The sequence below is a fragment of the Carlito syrichta genome, unplaced genomic scaffold, assembly GCF_000164805.1.
Source record: "Carlito syrichta isolate Samal-C Ts95f unplaced genomic scaffold, Tarsius_syrichta-2.0.1 Scaffold100609, whole genome shotgun sequence".
NCBI classification, from domain to species: domain Eukaryota; kingdom Metazoa; phylum Chordata; class Mammalia; order Primates; family Tarsiidae; genus Carlito; species Carlito syrichta.
In genome coordinates, this window is record NW_007044705.1 from 58,028 (window position 1) to 78,800 (window position 20,773).

The window sequence follows — 20,773 nt, forward strand, 5'->3', positions numbered from 1 at the left end:
TTCATCAAACAATTTAAGATTTTGAATATAAAATTCAGTCAGTAATTCTCACAATCTGATATCTAGGAGCAATAACATCTATTATGCTTACCATGCATCAACTCTTTAGACTTCATAAAGGAAAGAAGTATTTTCAACCTACCTTCCACAGGTTTTGTTATTATTCCAGTCACTCCACCAACAACTCCCTGAAATAGAAAATCAGTCATAAAGTCTTGACTTAATGGATGGTGTTTAATTTTGAACCAACCACTAGAGGTCTCTACAGACAAACTGGAAATAAATTTTTTTTTGGTTGAGAATTTGATAATGCAAACAACATACACATATGAGTGAGTACTCTGATTTTACAAATATTGTATCACAGCAAATTTTAAGTAAAAGCACCTTGCAAGAGTAAAATTTTATAACAGAAAGAGTAGTAAAGGTGAAAAAAAGGCGAAAAGATTTCAAATCTTACTATGGTTTCCATCAGCACGAGCAGTCAATTAAAGTCTCAGGTTCCACATTAGTAAATGAGTGAGTGGAGTCAAATAATCCCTAAGATCTCACTGTAAAGGTTAATGAGATGATTTTGTAATTTAGTGAAATTGCAGAAAAGTGAACATAAAGGGACCTACCCAAAATAGTTAAAAACCTGACAAAGAAAGCACCTCAAACACAGCACCCAACCTTACAGACCACTGTCACAAGCACAGCTGTTCAGAGTTCCCACAAACTATTTCCAAAATTAAAAAGTGAGTATATTAATAAATTCCTAATAATTGTCAAGTAATGGCAGTAACTAAAACTTCATGTACATTCTATAAACACACAGAGAGAATTGAAAGATACATACAAAACTGGGAAGATTAGATATCTCTGGAAAGCGGTGAGAGGTAATTAAAGAGTACTCTAGCCTTACCTGAAATGTTTTACTTACTTACTAACAGAAGAACTTGCAAGTTCTTATAATTACTTGCAAGAAGAGTAGTCATATATTATCTGTATAATTAAGTGCTATTCATATATTACCTACATAATTTTGGAAGTATTGAAAGGTGATGAAAAGCAGCTCTTGGTTCACCAACACTTCAGTTTCACACATGCCTTCCATAGAAAAGGTCAACTGCAACTGTTGACAACCTGGAGAGTTCCTCCCCCCTGGTGATGACCACACATCCCTGCTTCTCATGTTCTCGCCTTCTACACCAGTGCTAATCTGCTATCCTTAACAGCTCTACTTTAGCCTAAACACCAAACTAAGTCTGGCAATTTGGGGGATAGATATGTGGTGATAACGGGGAAGAAGAGCAAAGAGGAAACAGGAAGGTCCACAACTCATCATGATTGCTACGATGACAGAACGGGACTCCTTAAGTGGCACTCTGGGTTTCACATCACAAGCTAGAGTATTTTTTAAAGTGCATTGAAATGTTGAGAACTTCTTGAAGATTCAGCAGGAGACTTACTCGCAGGAGGCCCTTTCCTCCTCTGGCCAGGCTGTCTCCAAAATCTTTGGGTTGTCGACTCAACTCTTCTCTTCTTTTCTGCTGATATTCCTTGTCCATTGTAATGGCTGCCAAACCTTTCCCAACAGAACCGGTAATTCTAGACACAACTCCTGCTGCGCCACCTATCAAAAGACAAGGCATCAACACCCAGAACACACAAGGAACTCACACAACAGCAAAAAAAATCCGACTACAGAATGGCCAAAGGAGCAGAACAGACATCTCTCAAAAAACACACAAATGGACAACAAATGTATGAAAAAACACTCATCACTAATCATGAGGGAAATGCAAATCAAAACCACAATGGGCTATTATATAACCCCAGTTCAAATGGCTATAGTCAAAAAGATTAAAAAACACACACACACAAAAAAACCCATTGATGATAAGGAAGTGGAGAAAGGGTTTGGGTGGAAATATAGATCAGTAGAGCCATTATGGAAAACGGTATGAAGATTCTTCAAAAAACTAAAAATATAACTACCATATGATCCAACAATCCCACTACACTACTGGGTACATATCCAAAAGAAAGAAAATCAGTACACTTAAGAGATATTTGCACTCCCGTGTTTACTGAAACATTATTCACATAAGTCAAGATATGAAATTAACCTGTTTCCAACAACAGATGAATGTTTAAAGCAAATGTGGCATGCATACACAGCAGAATACTATTCAGGCATAAAAAAGAATGAGATTCTGTCATGTGTGGCCACACAGATGAGCCTGGAGGACATTATGTTAAGTAAAATAAGAATGGCACAGACAACAAATATTGCATGTTCTCACTCATATGTGAGAGCTAAAAAAAGTTGATCTCTTAGAAGTTAAGAGTGGAATTGTGGTTATTAGAGGCTGAGAAGGGAAAGAGGGGAGAAGAGGACAGGTAGAGATTGGTTAATGGACCCAAAATCATAACTAGATAGAAGAAATAAGTTCTAGTGTTCTACAGTATCACAGGATGACTACTGTTGCCGCCAACAGTTTAATGTGTATTTTTAAATAGCTAGAAGACAGGATTTTGAATTTTCCCAACACACAGTAATGATAAATGTTTGAGGTAATAGATATGCTAATTACCTTGATTTGATCATTACACATTGTACACATGTATCAAAATATCACTGTGTAGCCAGGCTCGGTGGCTCAGCCTGTAATCCCGCGCCTTTAGGAGATGAGGTGAGTGGATTGCCTGAGCCCGCAGGTTCGAGACCTACCTGGGCAGGCGAGACCTCATTATAAAACAAATCAAAAGATTAGCCGGGCGTGGTGGTACACGCCTGTAGTTCCAGCTACTTGGAAGGCTGAGGCAGAAGGATCGCTGGAGCCCGGCAAGTCGTGGCTGGGAGCAGCCACTGCACTCTAGTCTGGGCGACAGAGTGAGACTCCAACTCAAAAATTAATAAATAAAAAATCACTGTGTAGCCCACAAATATGTATAATTATTACATGTCAGTTGAAGTTAAAATAAATAAATGAAAATTTTAAAAGGCTCAGAGAAGTAAGCTGCATTGTTTCTTGAAACAGTTTTATTACAAGGTACAGCATGCAACTGCTTTAAACTAACGGGTGCTTACAATTCTGTCTCATACACAAAAATGCAGAAATTAATTTTTCCCATCTATCAAGAAGAATAAAACTATTTTAGGTATACTGATTCAACAATATGAAGGTATACAAAAAAAACTAGCAGGCCACTATTAACTTATTTTCCATTTAAAAACAAGAAAACATGTCTTTTAAAGAGGATTATTAGGAAAATAACCCCTCTTTTATTAACTGTAAGAATCTGTTTTTCATAACAACCCATTTTATATCAAAATAAAAATATATGCATATACACAAATATGTGTTACATACCTACTGTGTGTCCAAAAAGACTTCTTACTCCAATCACTAACCCCTCAGCAAATTCTTCAGGACCTTGAACAGCACCCTGGCCAAAACGAAAAGAAAAGTTTACATTTAAAATGTAAACTAGCCGGGTTCGCTGGTTCAGCCTGTAATCCCGTGCCTTTGGGAGGTTGAGGTGAGTGGACTGCCTGAGCCCGCAGGTTCGAGACCCGCCTGGGCAGAGAGACCTCATCTCTACAATAAATCAAAAAATCAGCCAGGCGTGGTAGCGCACGCCTGTAGTTCCAGCTACTCGGAAGGTTGAGGCAGAAGGATCGCTGGGGCAGCCAGCAGGTCGAGGCTGCGGTGGCCGGGAGCGGCCACTATACTCCAGTCTGGGCGACAGAGTGAGACTCCAACTCAAAAAAATAAATTAATTAAAATAAAATGTAAACAAAATGAAGACTTGGTATCTAGAATTGTGGTGTTTCCATGAAGATAAAGAATCTGGAAAGATCCATAGCCACTGCGATGAAACCATTTTCACCTTCTACCCCAAATATTAATACAATACCTATTGTGTTTGAGGCTACTTCAGCCCACATGATCTTAGCAAATTCTTTAAGACAAAAAATAGGATAGGTATAAATCACTGGCTTCCATCACTGTTTGAAGTGAGCCTTCCAGTACAAAGTTCCATCAGCCTGCTAAAGCAAGTTGCACTGGTAATAAGACTAAGTGTCCACACATTTTTGACTCTCTTGTTCTCCCACTTACTCTCTGTGCTTATTCTTCTAAAGCCTCATACATTGGGGTCCTAGACCTTTTAAGTAGAGGTTAAACAGGTTAGATGAAAGCTTGACTATGAAACAAAGTTTGCTTTTAATGCCTCATCAATCCTTTCTACAGTGGTGGAACAGCCTTGAAAGAGTCTTGATCTACCCAGCACTCCACATATCTTCAAAACTACATTAAATCCTGGAAAATGTGGGCATGTCTTATTGCCCAAATACTATAAGTACTCACTGAATGCTAAACAATTTTTCAGTGTCACCTCACATACATAAAAATGTAGAACTGATGAATTTCTGTTATTATATTTGAGTACTATTTAGCTCTCAGACACAATTAAAATACAAATTACTGTTTGTTACTAAAAAAACTAGAACAACCATTTTTCTGTACCTATCCTTAAAATAAATAAAAGCTCAATACCTGGAAAGGTTCATAGAATAAAGCTTCGACTCCTTCAGACAGACCTCTAATTAATCCAAATGGGTTTCCAAGCACATCTAAGCCCAATACAAGGACATACATCTGTTTCAAGAACTGTAGAAGAAAGAAAATTAAGTCCTTTACAACTGCTGTGAGAAAAAACATCATAATGAAATAGAAAAAAAAGGGGTTTGCTGATAAAATTAAGTTTGTGCTAAAAGAAAGCTGTATGGAATAACTACTACCACGTCCATTAATTAATCTTTCACCCTGTGCCAGGCACTATGATAATACTTTACACAGAACTTTCAAATTAGAACTAGGTTGGAGGCACAGTTTGCCATTTCGCAGTTATAAGATCTTGGACAACTCACTTAGTATCTATGAGCTTCAGTCTTCTCATCCATAAAATGGAAGTTTATACTGACCTGGCATGGGTGAGTCTGCATATTAAATGAATATATAATTCAGTAATTGTTAGTTGTTTTTATTAATATCTTATCATTAGTATTACTCTAAAGTAGACAGGGAATAGTACCAAAACAAATACAAGACAAAATATATCCTTATTTGAACATGCAATAACCATAATGTCTACACAATACCATAGAAGAAAAGATGTTCCAGCCTGGGAAGGCAAGGGAAACATCACCTGCAGTTCCATGGTACATCAAATGGTACCCAAGTGCTCTACGACAACGACTGTGTCTCTGGTGCATGCATACGTGAACAACGACTGTGTCTCTGGTGCATGCATACGTGAACAACGACTGTGTCTCTGGTGCATGCATACGTGAACAACGACTGTGTCTCTGGTGCATGCATACGTGAACCAAAGGGTAACTGAGGCATAGGGAGGAAGCTGGCTTAGAATTCCTTTTGCAATTCACTAGATTTCACTTAGAAGCCACATCACTTAAAGCAAATGCAATGACTAGGAAATCACTATTCTTTCCCAAAGTGCCAGAATCACAAAGGAAAAAAAGGAACAAAGGCAATGTTTTCAAAGGTGTATAGCCGGGCTCGGTGGCTCAGCCTGTAATCCCGCGCCTTTGGGAGGCTGAGGTGAGTGGATTGCCTGAGCCCGCGGGTTCGAGACCCACCTGGGCAGCGAGACCTCATCTCTACAATAAATTAAAAAAAAAAAAAAAAATCAGCCGGGCATGGTAGCATGCGCCTGTAGTTCTGGCTACTTGGAAGGCTGAGGCAGAAGGATCGCCGGAGCCCAGCAGGTCGAGGCTGCGGTGGCCAGAAGTGGCCACTGCACTCCAGTCTGGGCGACAGAGTGAGACTCCAACTCAAAAAAAAAAAAAAAAAGGTGTATAAAGGGGGAAGAACTACAGAAATAGAAATAATTATTAAAGAAAATCACTGAGTAGTAAGATTCTGAAGCAGGTAAATTGGATATACATTACTGCATACTGTACACAATCACATACAAAAGTTTTGTTTTGATTTTTTATAAAGTATATTCCTTATGAACAACTATGATAGAAAATTACCTGTTCACTGTAATGCCTAACAACACTCCACATGAGCTGATCTCTGTTGTAAAATTGATATCGAATTTCATAATAAGCAAGTCTGGAGGAGTGAAAGAGAAGATTCAAAGAAACAGATTATGTGATAAAAACGGGGACTTATTTCAATTTCAATGACAGCTAATTCTAATCATAGCTAATACTCTGACAATTCACTTTGTACATCTGTCGCATACAATTTATATATCTTAACATATTTATCTTAATATTATGTTAACTAAATTATTGTAAAAACAGTGCAGTGGCACAATCACAGCTCACTGCAGCCTCAATAAACACATAAAGAGTAAGTCAACCATAATCTCACCATATAGTGGATTCTTAAGTTTTTTCCTCTGATTTCCCCCTTTGAATTATTTCTTTTTTATGCAATTATAAAATGTTTGAAACATCTTGAATGTCATCGTTATAATACATTCAACATTGTGGAGGAGTATTTCTATATGTTATTTAAAATTCTACATAACCATTTTTAATGCATTCACAGCATTCCATCGTGTGGTAGTGTCATCAAAAACACTTCTACCACTAAATATTTAAAATTTTTGGTATAATAATTAATGATGTTGTGTGTATACTGAATATAACTCTTTGGCTAAATTTCAAGATTGCTTTTGGAAAGAATTCCCAAAAAGCATTACTGAGTGAAGGACAACAAAAACACTTAAGACTTTGAGACATACAGTTTGCCACTTATACTAACAGTATAAAATAAGTGCCCAATTCTCTACTTAGTACTAAGACTGCTCATATTTTAAATTCTTTGATAATTTGCTTTAATTTACATGTTTTATTTGATAAATAATAATGTTGAACATTTCAACTATCCATCATCTACTGTGTCTTCCCTTTTGTGAATAATCTTCAATCCATCTGGTCACCAAAACATTGAAATCTTTAGGGTTTTCTTATTAAAATTTAATATGAAGACTACTGATCCTCTTTCTGCTATATCTGTCATTATATTTTCCTAGTTATTTGTTTTCTAATTGATTTGTTATAAAGTGTTTAATTTTTAGGTAGTCAAATGTATCCTGTATTTTCCACTGGAATTTTTCCCATTGCTTTTAAACTGAAGAGATTTAACAGAAATTAAACTCTTTTATCTTTTCAGATTGAATTTTATATTTTATCCTTATTTTCTCTGAGACTGAGTGATGTCAATGTGAGGTGAAAATGATATAAATAAATGTATTTTCCTTTCAGGTAATATAATTACTTGTTCCAATTCCATTGTTTGTGTGTGTGTTTGAGTCAGGGTCGCCAAGGCTGGAGAGCAGTGGCATGATTACAACAATCATGGCTCATAGCAGCCTCCTGGGTTCAGGACATCCTTCTACCTCAGCATCCTGATTGGCTGGGACTACAGGTGCGTGCCAACACACTCAGCTAGTTATTTCTCTTTTTTTTTTTTTGTAGAGACGAGGTTTTGCTATGTTGCCCAGGCTGGTCTCAAACTCCCGGGTTCAAGAAATTCACCTGCCTCACCCTCCCAAAATGCTGAGATTACAGGCACGAGGTCAAAGCGCTGAGATTACAGGCATAAGGCCACCGCACCTGACCCCTTTGTTGAATACTCAATTCAATAAGCATTTATTTAATTTATATTTATCTGACACATACAAATACTCTCATATTAAATGTAGCAAGGAGTTCTTATTAGCTATATTTTGCCATATGATTATACTAAAATCTCACCCTATTGCTACATGTTTATAAATATAATTTTGTAGCATTGTAAATTTATAATATACAACTACAAAATTCCATTTTTATTCTACATTCATGTATTATCTAAATATGAGTAGCCAAAGAAAATATATGGCTCTTTACCTTATCATTATGAATAAAATAAGCATACCTAAAGAGTATGATCAGAAATAGACCAAATTCTTCAATTGTGAGTAGTAAGAGTTATCATTTTTCTAAGCTAACATCACACAAATGGAGAGATTTAATATCCAGAGACATGACCTTGTATACCTGTTTCCCAGTGTATTCTAACAGAAGTCTTACTTGAATATAAGATCATCCACATCAGTCAAAGTCGCACCAATGCTTTTCAACAGCAGGTTGACAGAATGAATTGCAATCATCTCCTGTTTTTCTTTGTCTGATTCTTCACCTCCAGAACCCAAAGACAGACTCAAATGCAGCTAAAAAATAAGATTCAGTAAATGAAAATGAAAAATGAAAAATGTACATACAGAGGAAGCAGGTTTTTCAGATACAAAAAACAAATTTTTCTTACAATTAGGGTCCTAGTAAAAACTATTATTTAACACTATACATTATATAAATAACCCACTTATATTAGACTCTATACTTTTTGATAAAATACAAATTAGTGTGTTTCAAAAACAGAGCTCTAATTTTATTCAAAGCTTGTAAGAACTATTGTGTTCATATAGAGACCAACACACTTTATAAAAAGGCAGAATCTTTTTTTAACTTTTTATTTTTATTTGTTTTTGAGTCGGAGTCTCACTGTCACCCAGGCTGGAGTGCAGTAGCATGCCCATGGCCTCCACAGTCTCGACCTGCTGGGCTCAGGTATCCTTCTGCCTCAGCCTTCCAAGGAGCTGGAGTTACAGGCATGCGCCACCACACCTGGCTGATTTTCCTTGATTTATTGTAGAGACAAGGTCTCACCATGTTGCCCAGGCTGGTCTCGAACCCATGGGCCCAGGCAATCCTCTCGCCTCGACCTCCCAAAGTGCATGAGCCACCACTCCCAGCTGGTAAAATCAATTTAAGCAGAAAAACATGTCAACTGACAGACAAGTAATCTACCTATCCAAATAATAGGTAATCACTTATTTTTATCCAATTAAGGTAAATCATTTGTGGCAACAAATAATAACAATGATGTTATAATTATGCCATCATAAAAACTAAAAATAACAATAGCTTGCCAATTAAGGCAACCCTTAGCAAGTTGCCAAATAAATATTTAAAAGAGTAATAAGGTCTTCAGCTCATACAGACCCTACAGCTCAGTTTCTCATGTAGCCACTTCTTTGTGCTGCACCGTCATTAGTACAATAGAACAAGAGGTAATCAGCACGTGTCAAACACTCTCCTTTCTCATGGTATAGGATTATTGCCTAACCAACACATAGCTCAAGGAAAGTAGACTTGGGACAAGATTAGGAGAGCCTGGTTGTTGATGTGGACTTCTGCCTGTGTGCAGAATCTGGGAGTGCTGGAACCCAGAAAAGGAAAGCACAGGTAGAAAGACACCCAGCCTTTCCCTAGGGCGAAGCCACCTAAGAAAACAACAATAATTAAGAAAGTGATTGTGGTTCATGATCTTTGTTATTTGACTTCATGGCACAATTCCCAGTGTGCCAAAGAACATGAATAGGTAAATTATCAATCTTTAATATCTTCAATTATAAATGCCATGAAGTAATTTTGTATCTCCACAGCAACCTGGAGAACAGGCATTCAATAAATATTTGTTGAAGGTATTGTTCAATTCCACGAAAACAAATGATTTTCACTTAATGATGAGAAATAAATTATGTACAACCTATCATATAATCAGTATCAATTTTACACCTGACACTAAGGATATGTCTGATATCACCAAACTAATACAACAATTTAAAATAATTCAATTTTATAAACCCATTCATTTTAGCTGAATGGACAAGGAAATTCCATTGAAAATAATGTGCTGTAAATAGTTTTTGAGACTGTAAAGGATCATCAATATTTTCAAGAGTTACTTAATTATATATCTGGCCATTACACAAGTTTAGAGCATTATGCTTGATAGCATCTGTGAATTTACTAAGCAGTCATCTTTTCCTGCAAAAGCTAAAAAGAACAACAAAAGGGGAAATAAAACAGGTTCATAAAGTACAAAATCAGGCAAGTGAAAGGTATCCAATTTTCCACTCCGTTAGTTACAATCAAATTTTGGAAGGGGGAAAAACATCACATCAACAGTATAATACCTACTTCAGCGTTTTCACATTCTAGTTAGGGCACCCATTATAGCTTTCTGTTTCAACAGTGAGAATAGTTACAAAGTGCAACCAAAACATTAAATGTTGGCAAGCACTTCTACGCTTAATTAAGAAATGCTTTTGTCAGCTTCTTCCTTGAATAAAGGGGTTATTAATTCAAGACTAGAGAACATGCTCTAGCAGTTTCTCTGTGGGGATTATGGCTATACATATGTTACAGAGAATTGCCTTAATTATTTCGATTAATCAAACAAAATTCATGCCAAATAAGTGATACAACACATTAAATTTTATACAGACTCTTGAAAAGTTCTGCAATAATTACACTAAATGTTCAAAATAATAATGATAACAAACCTTAACAGGAGAAATATGGAAATGTTCAAAGAAACTTAGAATTGACATGTCGGTCATGGAAGTCTCCATCAATTCTGTGTTTAGAGCATCAATATCTTGCTGAATTAACTTAGTCTGAAAAAAATTAAATCAAGAATTTCTATTTTAATTTTTTTCTCTACTTCAATGAGTTCCCAAAAGGCTGATTTAAATTTTATATATTTCCCCAAGAGATAAAAATGTTACCCGTCTTCTTTCAGCTTCCGGGTCAGATGTTGGGGTAAACAGTGCAACAATAGCTCCTAGAAACCCTTGATCAACTTTTAAGGCCATCTCCTGAATGAGGACCATAAAATATCTAGGGAAAAAAATGTTTTTAAAGGTGATAAAGGATTTCTATCAAGCCTTTCCATTTTCAATGTTAAAACTTTGATTTTAATCAAAAGCCACAGTGAGATCTTGTTCCTTTACCTCTCAAAAATTATGCTAATAAGACCAAAGTCTACTTACACTGAGATTTTTCACTACAGTGAAAACTTCATTCAAGATAATAGTGTGGTATTAACCCTCAGCATTTAAAGTTCCAAATGTTCACATTTATCATGTCACAAAAGAGACAAATACAATTAGATGACATCACATGTATTATCCAGTGTTTAAAGTTCACAGCAAATGCACTAAATAATACAGCTCAAAAATACATATATCATTTATAGTTTACTTACGATTTTATATTTTAATTTGAGATATAAAGAGGGGAAGGTGGCTGTAGGAATTCTACACTTCAACACATGTTCTGACTAGACTATTAGTAAAATAAGTTGAAGCATAAAAGATGACTTCACCAAAAGTAGATTAATAGGTTCAATTGAAAAATAATTTTAGCCAGGTTTGGTGGCTCAGCCTGTAATCCCGCACGTTGGGAGGCTGAGGTGAGTGGAGACCTGCCCGGGCAACTTAGTGAGACATCATCTCTACAATAAATCAAAAAATTAGCCGGGCATGGTAGCGCGTGCGCCTGTAGTTCCAGCTACTTGGAAGGCTGAGGCAGAAGGATCAACAGAGACCAGAAGGTCGAGGCTGCGGTGGCCAGGAGCGTGCCACTGCACTCCAGTCTGGGTGACAGAGTAAGACTTCAACACAAAAAAAAAAAGAAAAAGAAAAAGAATTTTATATAAGTCACTTTCAAAAATAATAAAGTTCATTTACAAAGTGGATTCTCATCTTAAATTCCTTTAGACAAACAGTGGGCAGGAATCTTTACTTACTTGAACTGTAAGACTTTACTGTACTCATTAAATCTCGTAATGACACTCACATCAATGAAGGGTTTGGGCTCTAAGAGGAAGAAGGAATACAAGCAAAAAAATAACGTTTTATACTAGGTCAAACTAATATTTGTCTAATTTTCATAAGCAAGTTATGTCCATACCTCAGCTTTATATTTGCTTTTTACCTGAATCCAAAGCTATAGATTTTGGAGGGGCGACAGGGTGAAAAGCTACAGGGAACACTGCACCTGGTAACTGGTCATCAACCTGAAAAGCAAGAAAGCCAACTCAGCAGGGTTCAAAATAAGCTGTGAATCAATGGGATATGTGGAAAATGGGGAAAACTCATCCAAACAAAAAGATACCAATTACAAACTACAACCTTATAAAAAAGAAATTTCATTCTCAAGATTCCCAAGGTGATGGCAAATATCTATTTAATTGAGAATGGCAATCTTACCTGAAGCCAATACAACCTGGCCCTTAAACTTCTCTGGTGAGGAGACTGCTTAAATTCAATCTGAATTCCTGATAAAAAATCTCGTTTAATAGGGCACCGAATAGGGAGGCGCATTTCCATCGGCACTTTACCAAAATTGACCTGGGGAAAAAAAGCTGGTATTAGTACAGTAACTATTCCATTTTAAATTTCTGTTCACTGATCAAACTAAAAGAAAAAAAATAACTTTATCTCTGTGTCTCACCAAAAGATCTATCTTGGCCAAGCATAACAGCTCATACTTGTAATCCCAGCACCTTGGGAGGCTGAGACAGGACGATTTCTTAAATCCAGAAGGTCGAGACCAGATAGACAGCAGAGGAAGACCTTGTCTCCACAAAAAATAGAAAAATTAGCCAAGCATGGTGCTGTGTACCTGTAGTCCCAGCCACAGGAGGCTGAGGCAGAAGGATCACCTGAGCCGAGGAGGTTGAGGCTGCAGAGAGCTGTGATTGAGCCACTGCACTCCTGCTTGGACCACAAAGCAAGACTCAAAAAAAAAAAAAATCTGTCTTAAAGTGATCTGCAGTTGAGATCTTTGAAGCAGATGCACCACTTTTCTAACAAAGGCTTCAGAAAAACAAGGAAATTACAGAGGCTGTACTTTTTTAAAAAATGCTTTATATAAAAAGTTTCAATACTGGTAGATAATACCAGATCATTCTTAAACAACTGTTTTATTATGAATATTTAACAGCTTACTTACTTCTGATACTAATTGTATAGTTTGTTTGTTTGTTTTCATTTAAATATGGCCAACGTTAATGGAGGTGGGTGGGGAACATAACCGGTGACCAGCGCAAACTGAACCATCAGACACCAGGGACAAAGAGGAACCAAACCGTATAATTAAACCAGAACAAGCTGGAAACTGCAGTTAAGCTTCTGAAGACTTCCTGGAGCAAAGGTGACTTTTAGTTTGAACTATGTAAAGCAACACCACATACAGCACACCTTTATTTATGGATGCCTACTCATATCCAACAGTCATTCACATCTAATGAATTTACTTGAGCAGGCTTTTGTAGGTTTTTCATCAATGGAATATATCATTTTACACAGTCTTCATTTAGCAATATATACTGATGTTATTCAAAATATACAATAAAAAGTTTCTGTAAGTAATCTTAACTTCTCCATAATCTCACTAAAAACAAAACAATTTTTGGCCGGGCTCGGTGGCTCAGCCTTTGGGAGGCCAAGGTGAATGGATTGCCTGAGCCCGCACGTTTGAGAACCGCCTGGGAAACTTGGCGAGACCTCGTCTCTACAATAAATCAAAAAAATTAGCCGGGCGTGGGAGCGCGCGCTTGTAGTTCCAGCTACTTGGATGGCTGAGGCGGAAGGATCGCCGGAGCCCAGCAGGTCGAGGCTCCGGTGGCCGGGAGCAGCCACTGCACTCCAGTCTGGGCGACAGAGTGAGATTTCAACTCAAAAACAAAACAGAACAAAACAAACAAAACAATTTTCATGGAAGTATCTGATCTGTAAATAGAACAAATTATAAAAATGCAGAAGAGAGACAGTTTCATATCCTGTCTCATATAGCATGTGACTAAAATTTTACTAATATGTATCATTAGTCACGCCACTCCTATTAATAAATATGAGCTTATTAACTAATAAATAAATTAGTTTCTACACACATCTTTACTTAGGCATTCAAATTTTACTACCACCATCACCAACAACAAAACATCATATAAAAATCAAAACAAAAACATGCTAATATACCTCAAAATTACTGTCCAGTTTAATCCAGCCATGGTCTTTTGACATTTGATATTTCTGATAGGATTGTTCCAATAAGATTATCTGCTTCTGACTAAATGGCTTCCATTTCTGTTTTGGTTTCATCTCCCAGACAACACCAGAACTAAAATAATTCACAGGGAAAATAAATAAGGAATACATATTTAGGTTTGGGGAACTTTTATTCAATTGCAGGTTAAATAACTTTCAATCTCCTATGAAAATCATATAGATACAAGATATTTTTTTAAATTGCAAATTATATTTCTGTTGGAAAAGTACATACAAAGGGAGGGCAAGGAAAACATATTTTTTCTATCATACTTTGACATCAATCAATTAAGGGATTAGCAAACGTTTTCTACAAAGGGCCAAGCAGTAAATATTCTAGGCTTTGTGAGCTGAGACAAAATCAAGGTTATTACATAGGCACTCAGATACAAAAGAGAAAAAAAACTTCTACAGATTTCCAATTGATAAAATTTAACATATAAAATAAAAATGGAGTGCAATTTTTAAAAACCCAAGTCTATTAATGAGAAAAACAAACTTCTTTCGTGGGGAAAAAAATTCCACCTAATTGTGTTACTCATTGTCAAAAACGATTTCGCATGTTCACCTAACAATGTTGATTTGTAATAAGCATTTTTAAAACTGTTTCACATAGACAGACACAGTCAAATACTGACATCAACCTATGTAAATTTACTATTTTAATTGCACATATATGTGGCGTGGAAGGCATTTACAAAATTCTGTTAAACTCTTCTCTAGATAATTGTCTTTCAGCATATCAATACTTTGCAGATCAATCACTTCCAAATGAAAGTTAAGCGGAAGTTCCTCAATTTGCACAAATGAATCTTGAAATGTGGCGATTTCCTTTGTACTTGCATTGAGGTTGGCAAATATGTTGCTGGAACTGAAGGTGCAGGTCATAAAATATATCCTTCTCCAGGTATGTGAGAGAGTGGCAGTCTGGCTTTTTGTTTTAACTAACTTTGGACAGACAGGAAGTATATAATAAAAACTTAAACATAAGTTATCATCAAAATGACCTTACTGCAGTGTAAGTTTTGCATGTAAGCACTGCACATAAGCCTTCTAATTTTAGCTTGAAATTTACGAAGAAACTATCAATTCTGCAGCAAAAGCTAATATTCAAAGCCACTGAGTGTTCAATAAGAGTAGTTGAGGGTGGCTCTTTTTGCTAAAAAAAAAATTTATTCTTGGCCCAGAACTGAAAGAGTGCAATAAAAGGTTATCACAGCTAAGCCTTCAAACTACTGTGTGGTAAGACAAATCAGGACATTCAGCTTCTATTTCTGACAAAAATTTACAGAACTGATGATGGTTAACTCCACAAGACTAAATAAAGTCCTCTGACTACCGGTTTGGTAACACAAGATAGATTCAAATATTTTCCACTAAGTAACCTGCTGACAACTAATACAACAGACTTTAAATGCTTTATATATTCACAAGTTTTGTGAATTTGTTTAACTAAGTCTTTTTCTGCTTCACACATAATTTTCCCATAATCAGTTGTAATACATCTTAGGAGATCCCACTTCAGGATATACTAAATTAGCATTTCTTCAACCTCTTTAAAAATCTTCCTGCCTGTAGTTGTCTACAATAAATAAATAATAATTTTACAATAAATAAATAAAATAGGCAGACTATTTACAGAAGTAAATTCTTCAATCACTTCACACTCAGCACCAACTTACCAAATATATAACTGAGAAGTGATGGTAACATCTGTTGACTCATCAAGAGTCAAGGAAAACAACTGTTTTTTTAAATTGACTACTGATGTTGCTCTGAATGTCCTCAATTCTTTAAGCAACTGTTCTCACTGAAAGGCTAATAGTCTTAAACAAGTTCATTTTCTCTGGACACATTTCTTTAGCTGCTGCAATCAGACATGATTCAATGAACTCACTATTGGTAAAAGCTTTCCTTGCTTGGCTAGCAAATGAGTGACTCAGAAACTTTGTTTGTAGCCTCCATATTGTTTTTTATTTTTGTGAAGTAATTCTGTGTGAGAAAATATTTTGCATTAAACTTGCTAATTTTTCTGACCATTGTTTTCCTGTGATTTGGGAATGCTGTGATGAGTGCTTAGTTTGGAAATGTCAACATATATTGTATTATTTTAGCACAGATATAGTTTCATTCCATAATAAAATAATGCTCTGCCATTTAATATGAGGTCATTCACACTCCATTATGCCCTAAAAAAGTGACAATCAAAAAGTCCTCTTTTCTCTTGTTATGATATGATGGACATATATTAGTAATGAAAAAAGCTGCAATACAGCCATCTGCATGACACATACAGTGATTTGTAGCACATGAGTCACAGTGATATAAGAGAATAAAAATAGCTGTGTTCCAACAAAACATTACCTCTGAAGAACAAACTCTGAATTTCATAATTTTCATGTATTACAATATATATTCTTTTGTTTTTGAAACTATTTAAAAATGTAAAAAATGATTCTTACATCAGAAGCTGTACAAAAACAGGAAGTGGGCTAAATCTGGCTTACATAGGCCATACTTTGTTGATACCTGAATTAGAGAGTACTGACTGCATAATAGATTACATACATTTATAGAATAATAAAATACAAATGCATAATGTTTTAATTTATATAGCTTGCTGATATTAGTCAAAGTATTAACAATGTGTTTGGGGATACCAGTCAAAGGAGGTATTTAATAAAATATCTACTGTAGATTACATAAACTCAACACCTATTCATGATAAAATTCTGAGGAACTTAAAGGGGAACTTCCTCAACTTGATAAAGGGCATCCACAAACACCTATAGCGAGTGTCATACTTCATGGTGAGAAGTTAGACGCTTTCCTCCTAAGACCAGTAGAAAGTCAAGTATGTCCACTCTCAGTGACTCCCATTCAGCATTGTACTACAAGTTCCAGATAATGCAGTAAGAAAAGAAAATTGAGAAGGAAGAAATAAAGTATCTTTGTTCACACATGACATGATTGTCTACACAGAAAATCCCAAAGAATCAACAAAGAATATTCTGTAACTAATAAGCAATTATAGCAAGATTGCAAGATATAACGTTAATAAGCAAGTCAACTGCTTTCTTCTGTGCCAGCAATAAACAATTGGCATTTGAAATAAAAGACAAAAGACAGGCATGGTGGCTCACGCTTATAATCCCAGTACTTTGGGAAGCTGAGGTGAGAGGATTCCTGAGCCCACGGATTTGAGACCAGCTTGGGAAACTTGGCAAGACCTCATCTCTACAATAAATAAATTTTTTTTAAAAATTAGCCAGGCTTGGTGGCGTGTACCTGTAGTTCCAGCTACTTGGAAGGCTACGGTAGAAGAGTCACCTGAGCCCAGCAGGTCAAGGCTGTGGTGGCCATGAGCATGCCACTGCACTCCAGCCTGGGCAACAGAGTGAGAGACCTCAACTCAAAAATAAAAGAATAATAAAATAAAATAAAAAACATAATACCACTTACTTTAGCATCTAAGAAATGAAATAGATATAAACAAAATCTATATGAGGAAAACCACAAAAGAATGATGAAAGAAATCAGATATCCATGTACATGGGGCATGAAGACTCAGCATTTTTAAGGTGTCAGTTCTTCCCAAGTTAATTGATAGATTCAATGCAATCCCAATCAAAATCCCAGTGAAGTATTTTGTGGATACCAACAAACTGATTATAGGTATATATAAAAAGCAAAAGAGCCAATAAAATATTGGAGGAGAAAACAAAACTGGAAGACTGATACTACCCAACTGAAATATGTACTATAAAATCACCATACATAAACTATCAAATTTAGATAACAATAATGTAGTATCAATATTAGCTCATCAACAGTAACAAATGTACCACACTATTGCAAGATGTTAATGATAGGGGAAATCACTGTGGGTATATGGAAATTATATTTTATGCTCAATTTTCTCTAGACCTATAACTGCTCGAAAAAGTAAAAGACTATCTGTAAAAATTATGTAACTGAATTTTCTTTTAAAGTCTAGATTTTATTGAGTATGTACCAAGTCATAAAAAGGTAAGAAGTTCTTTTAGATGAATTTTTTACATGTCCTTATAAGTAAAGTCAAACCTGACAAAATCTAGTATCTTACATAACATTAAAGTAAAAAGAAGTTATAGCAAATAAAAAACAAGAGAAAACTGGATCTGTATGACTAAAAATGATGTTCACATTGTTTAAAAATACTATATAATACTAAAATGTATAATCAGGAAAGTATGTTACTTAGATACACATAAATATATTAATACTCTATTAGTGGTACCATGCATGATACTATTAAAATAATCCTTGAATTGTCAGGTGTTGTGTGAAGTATATTACATACATAATCTCTTCATTCATTTAATTTTCTCCTCAATTTGCTTTTACTCCCCTAAACACATGAGTACTGACAGATCCTATACTGGTTACATCCGGTATCATGTTCATCATTCCACCTATCAACCTCCAAAAAAGAATGAGTCTTTTACGAAAGTAAGTGTGATTTTAAAAATCAAATACTCAATATTTTCCTTACACAAGCATAAACTAGAGAAAATAACTGGCCCACAAGTGTTACAATGAACACCCATTAAGGATTATGTATTCATCAAATACTGCCTCCTTTATGAAGCTTTTTTTCCAGTTTACTTCTATTGGTTTCCTCTGACTCATGCCAGCTTCTCTAACCTCTACTACACAAATTAGTCACTGATACCTCCATATTTCCAGTGCACATGCATGTCCTTCTTGGTAGCATTTCTCAGTGTTTGTGTAGGTCATTTTTAAAAACACCTACAAACAAGAAGTAAACCACTTTCTTCCTTACCAACTGACTATGAGTATTTTGAAGGCAAAGACAATTATCTTAGTCATCTTTTTATCCTTGGGAATTTTCAACTAGCAGTTCAAACAATCATTTAATAAGCTGTAGAATAGACATACAGCATATCAAATTCAGACCAGGTATCTTTTTACTTTTGTCAAACTGGATATAATGAATTCAATACCATTTAGAGGTCTCTGATGCCTTATTTCCTTCTTACATACCTGGTTATGCCAATATATGAAACCTCCTGCTTGCTTTCATTGTTAACTAGGGAAAGCCCAAGACTGTGGAGAGACAAGATTATTTCATGATCGGCTTGTTCCATTTCTTCTGCCTGCAGTGCTTTGGAAACCAAGGCAACATCATCAGTGAAAAGTAAAACTCTCTGGCGCCCATCTAAAAATGATACCCAGTGTATCTGGATGTTTGCATCATACGGAAACTGTCCACATTCATCCTGGAAAAAATAAAGACTTTTCATTAAACCCACACATAGTAAGTTTTTATTACATAAAGTTGAGCTACAGCAACTGAGAAAGACTAGAAATAACTACTGAATTAGTATTCAAATTGTTGAATTAAGAATTAAATTATAAATTAATAATACATTTCTCTTAATGTTGTGCTTAACAAAAATATAACAGCAGTTCATTTCCACAAGCAGTAAAAGTAGCTACTATGTACTTTTCATCTCATCCTTACTTGGGAAAAACGAAAAACAAATAGAGAATGTTGCCAAGAGCACAGGAATAATTGAACGTAGTGATTTAAAATTTACTATTACTTTTAAGGTATATTATATGGTCAAAGTAGCCTGGTCCAATTCTTTTTACTCTAATATGCAACCACATTTTCAGAGATACTTATTAAAAAGGTGAACTCTCTTTCCGTAAAGTACATAATGTGGTATGTATCTTAGTTCAATCTGAGTTATTATTCTAACATTCTCTGACCTTATTTGTTTTACATCTATTTGATCTGTTAAAATTAAATGAGGGCATTAAAATATCCCCCAAATAATTATGTTTCCATTAGTTTCCAGCATTTTAAGTTTTATGTGTTGACATGGTGTTACTCATTGCATGAAGGTTTATGGTCATCTCCTTCTTTGTCACATTATCATAATCTATTTAATGGTTTTGCTTTGAATTGTAATTGGTCAGAAATTAAACAGAAAGAGTAACATCATCAAAATGGCAGAGTAGAAGCAACGTGGCTTCCCTCTTACCCCAAAGAACACAAAACACAACTATTCACTGCTAAGATCATCACCAGCAACATACCAAAACTTAAACCTGAGGTTAAGACAATCCACAGGGCCACAGAGAGGTGAAAAACTCCAAGCAGATGCTAAGAGAAACAACTTCTTTACCCTTGATGCCACTCACCCAACCTGCCAGGCACCATATGTAGAAAATTCCTCCTGTGATTATGATTTCTGTATCGGAAAAGGTGAGATAGAGGTGGACAGCCAGCTCCCATCATTTTGGGTTCCCTTGCAGGAAAACAATTACTGCCTTAACCCATGGGAAGCATTGCAAGTACATGTAGGAAGAAAAACCCATGGAGAAGCTAGAGACAAAGAGAGGAAGCAGGCAAAACAAAACTCAGCCCAGAAACTCTGCTTGTTATCTCAGCCAAAGGAGGTGCTAGTTTAGAATGGCTGTTCAACAGCATCATGTGGGAGGTACAGTCCATGGGTCTTCTGGGTACAAATCTCTAGAAAGTCTCTCACACAGTTGGAGTATCCTTTTGGGACCCCTCTGACTGCTGGGGACAGGCACTATGCCAAACGTTTCCAAGAGTGGAGGTAAACCAGAGCTTATGACACCATCTAGTGCTGAATAGGAAGCAGTAATCTAGGGAAAAAGAAACCCACAAACAACTGCAAAAGCAAACACACCTTAGAAAGACCAAAACAAGCCGGAGAGCAAACACTGGAATAAATAACTAATCCTTCAAGGTGAAGTCACA

The 20,773-nt window shown here is 35.8% G+C and overlaps 1 protein-coding gene across 1 annotated transcript in view; it reads right to left on the minus strand.

Annotated features, from left to right (window-relative positions):
* LOC103266374 (vacuolar protein sorting-associated protein 13C-like) overlaps positions 1–20,773 on the minus strand; it is a 57,981-nt gene that overhangs the window by 25,756 nt on the left and 11,452 nt on the right. The window contains exons 8-20 of the mRNA XM_008063978.2: positions 19,021–19,256; positions 13,906–14,047; positions 12,133–12,273; positions 11,858–11,939; positions 11,670–11,739; positions 10,648–10,759; positions 10,423–10,536; positions 8,105–8,244; positions 6,050–6,131; positions 4,548–4,661; positions 3,360–3,435; positions 1,452–1,615; positions 143–188 (exon numbers count right to left, since the gene is read on the minus strand). Of these exons, the coding sequence (XP_008062169.1) occupies positions 143–188; positions 1,452–1,615; positions 3,360–3,435; positions 4,548–4,661; positions 6,050–6,131; positions 8,105–8,244; positions 10,423–10,536; positions 10,648–10,759; positions 11,670–11,739; positions 11,858–11,939; positions 12,133–12,273; positions 13,906–14,047; positions 19,021–19,256 (1,519 nt within the window). The remainder of the gene's footprint in view (positions 1–142; positions 189–1,451; positions 1,616–3,359; positions 3,436–4,547; positions 4,662–6,049; positions 6,132–8,104; positions 8,245–10,422; positions 10,537–10,647; positions 10,760–11,669; positions 11,740–11,857; positions 11,940–12,132; positions 12,274–13,905; positions 14,048–19,020; positions 19,257–20,773) is intronic.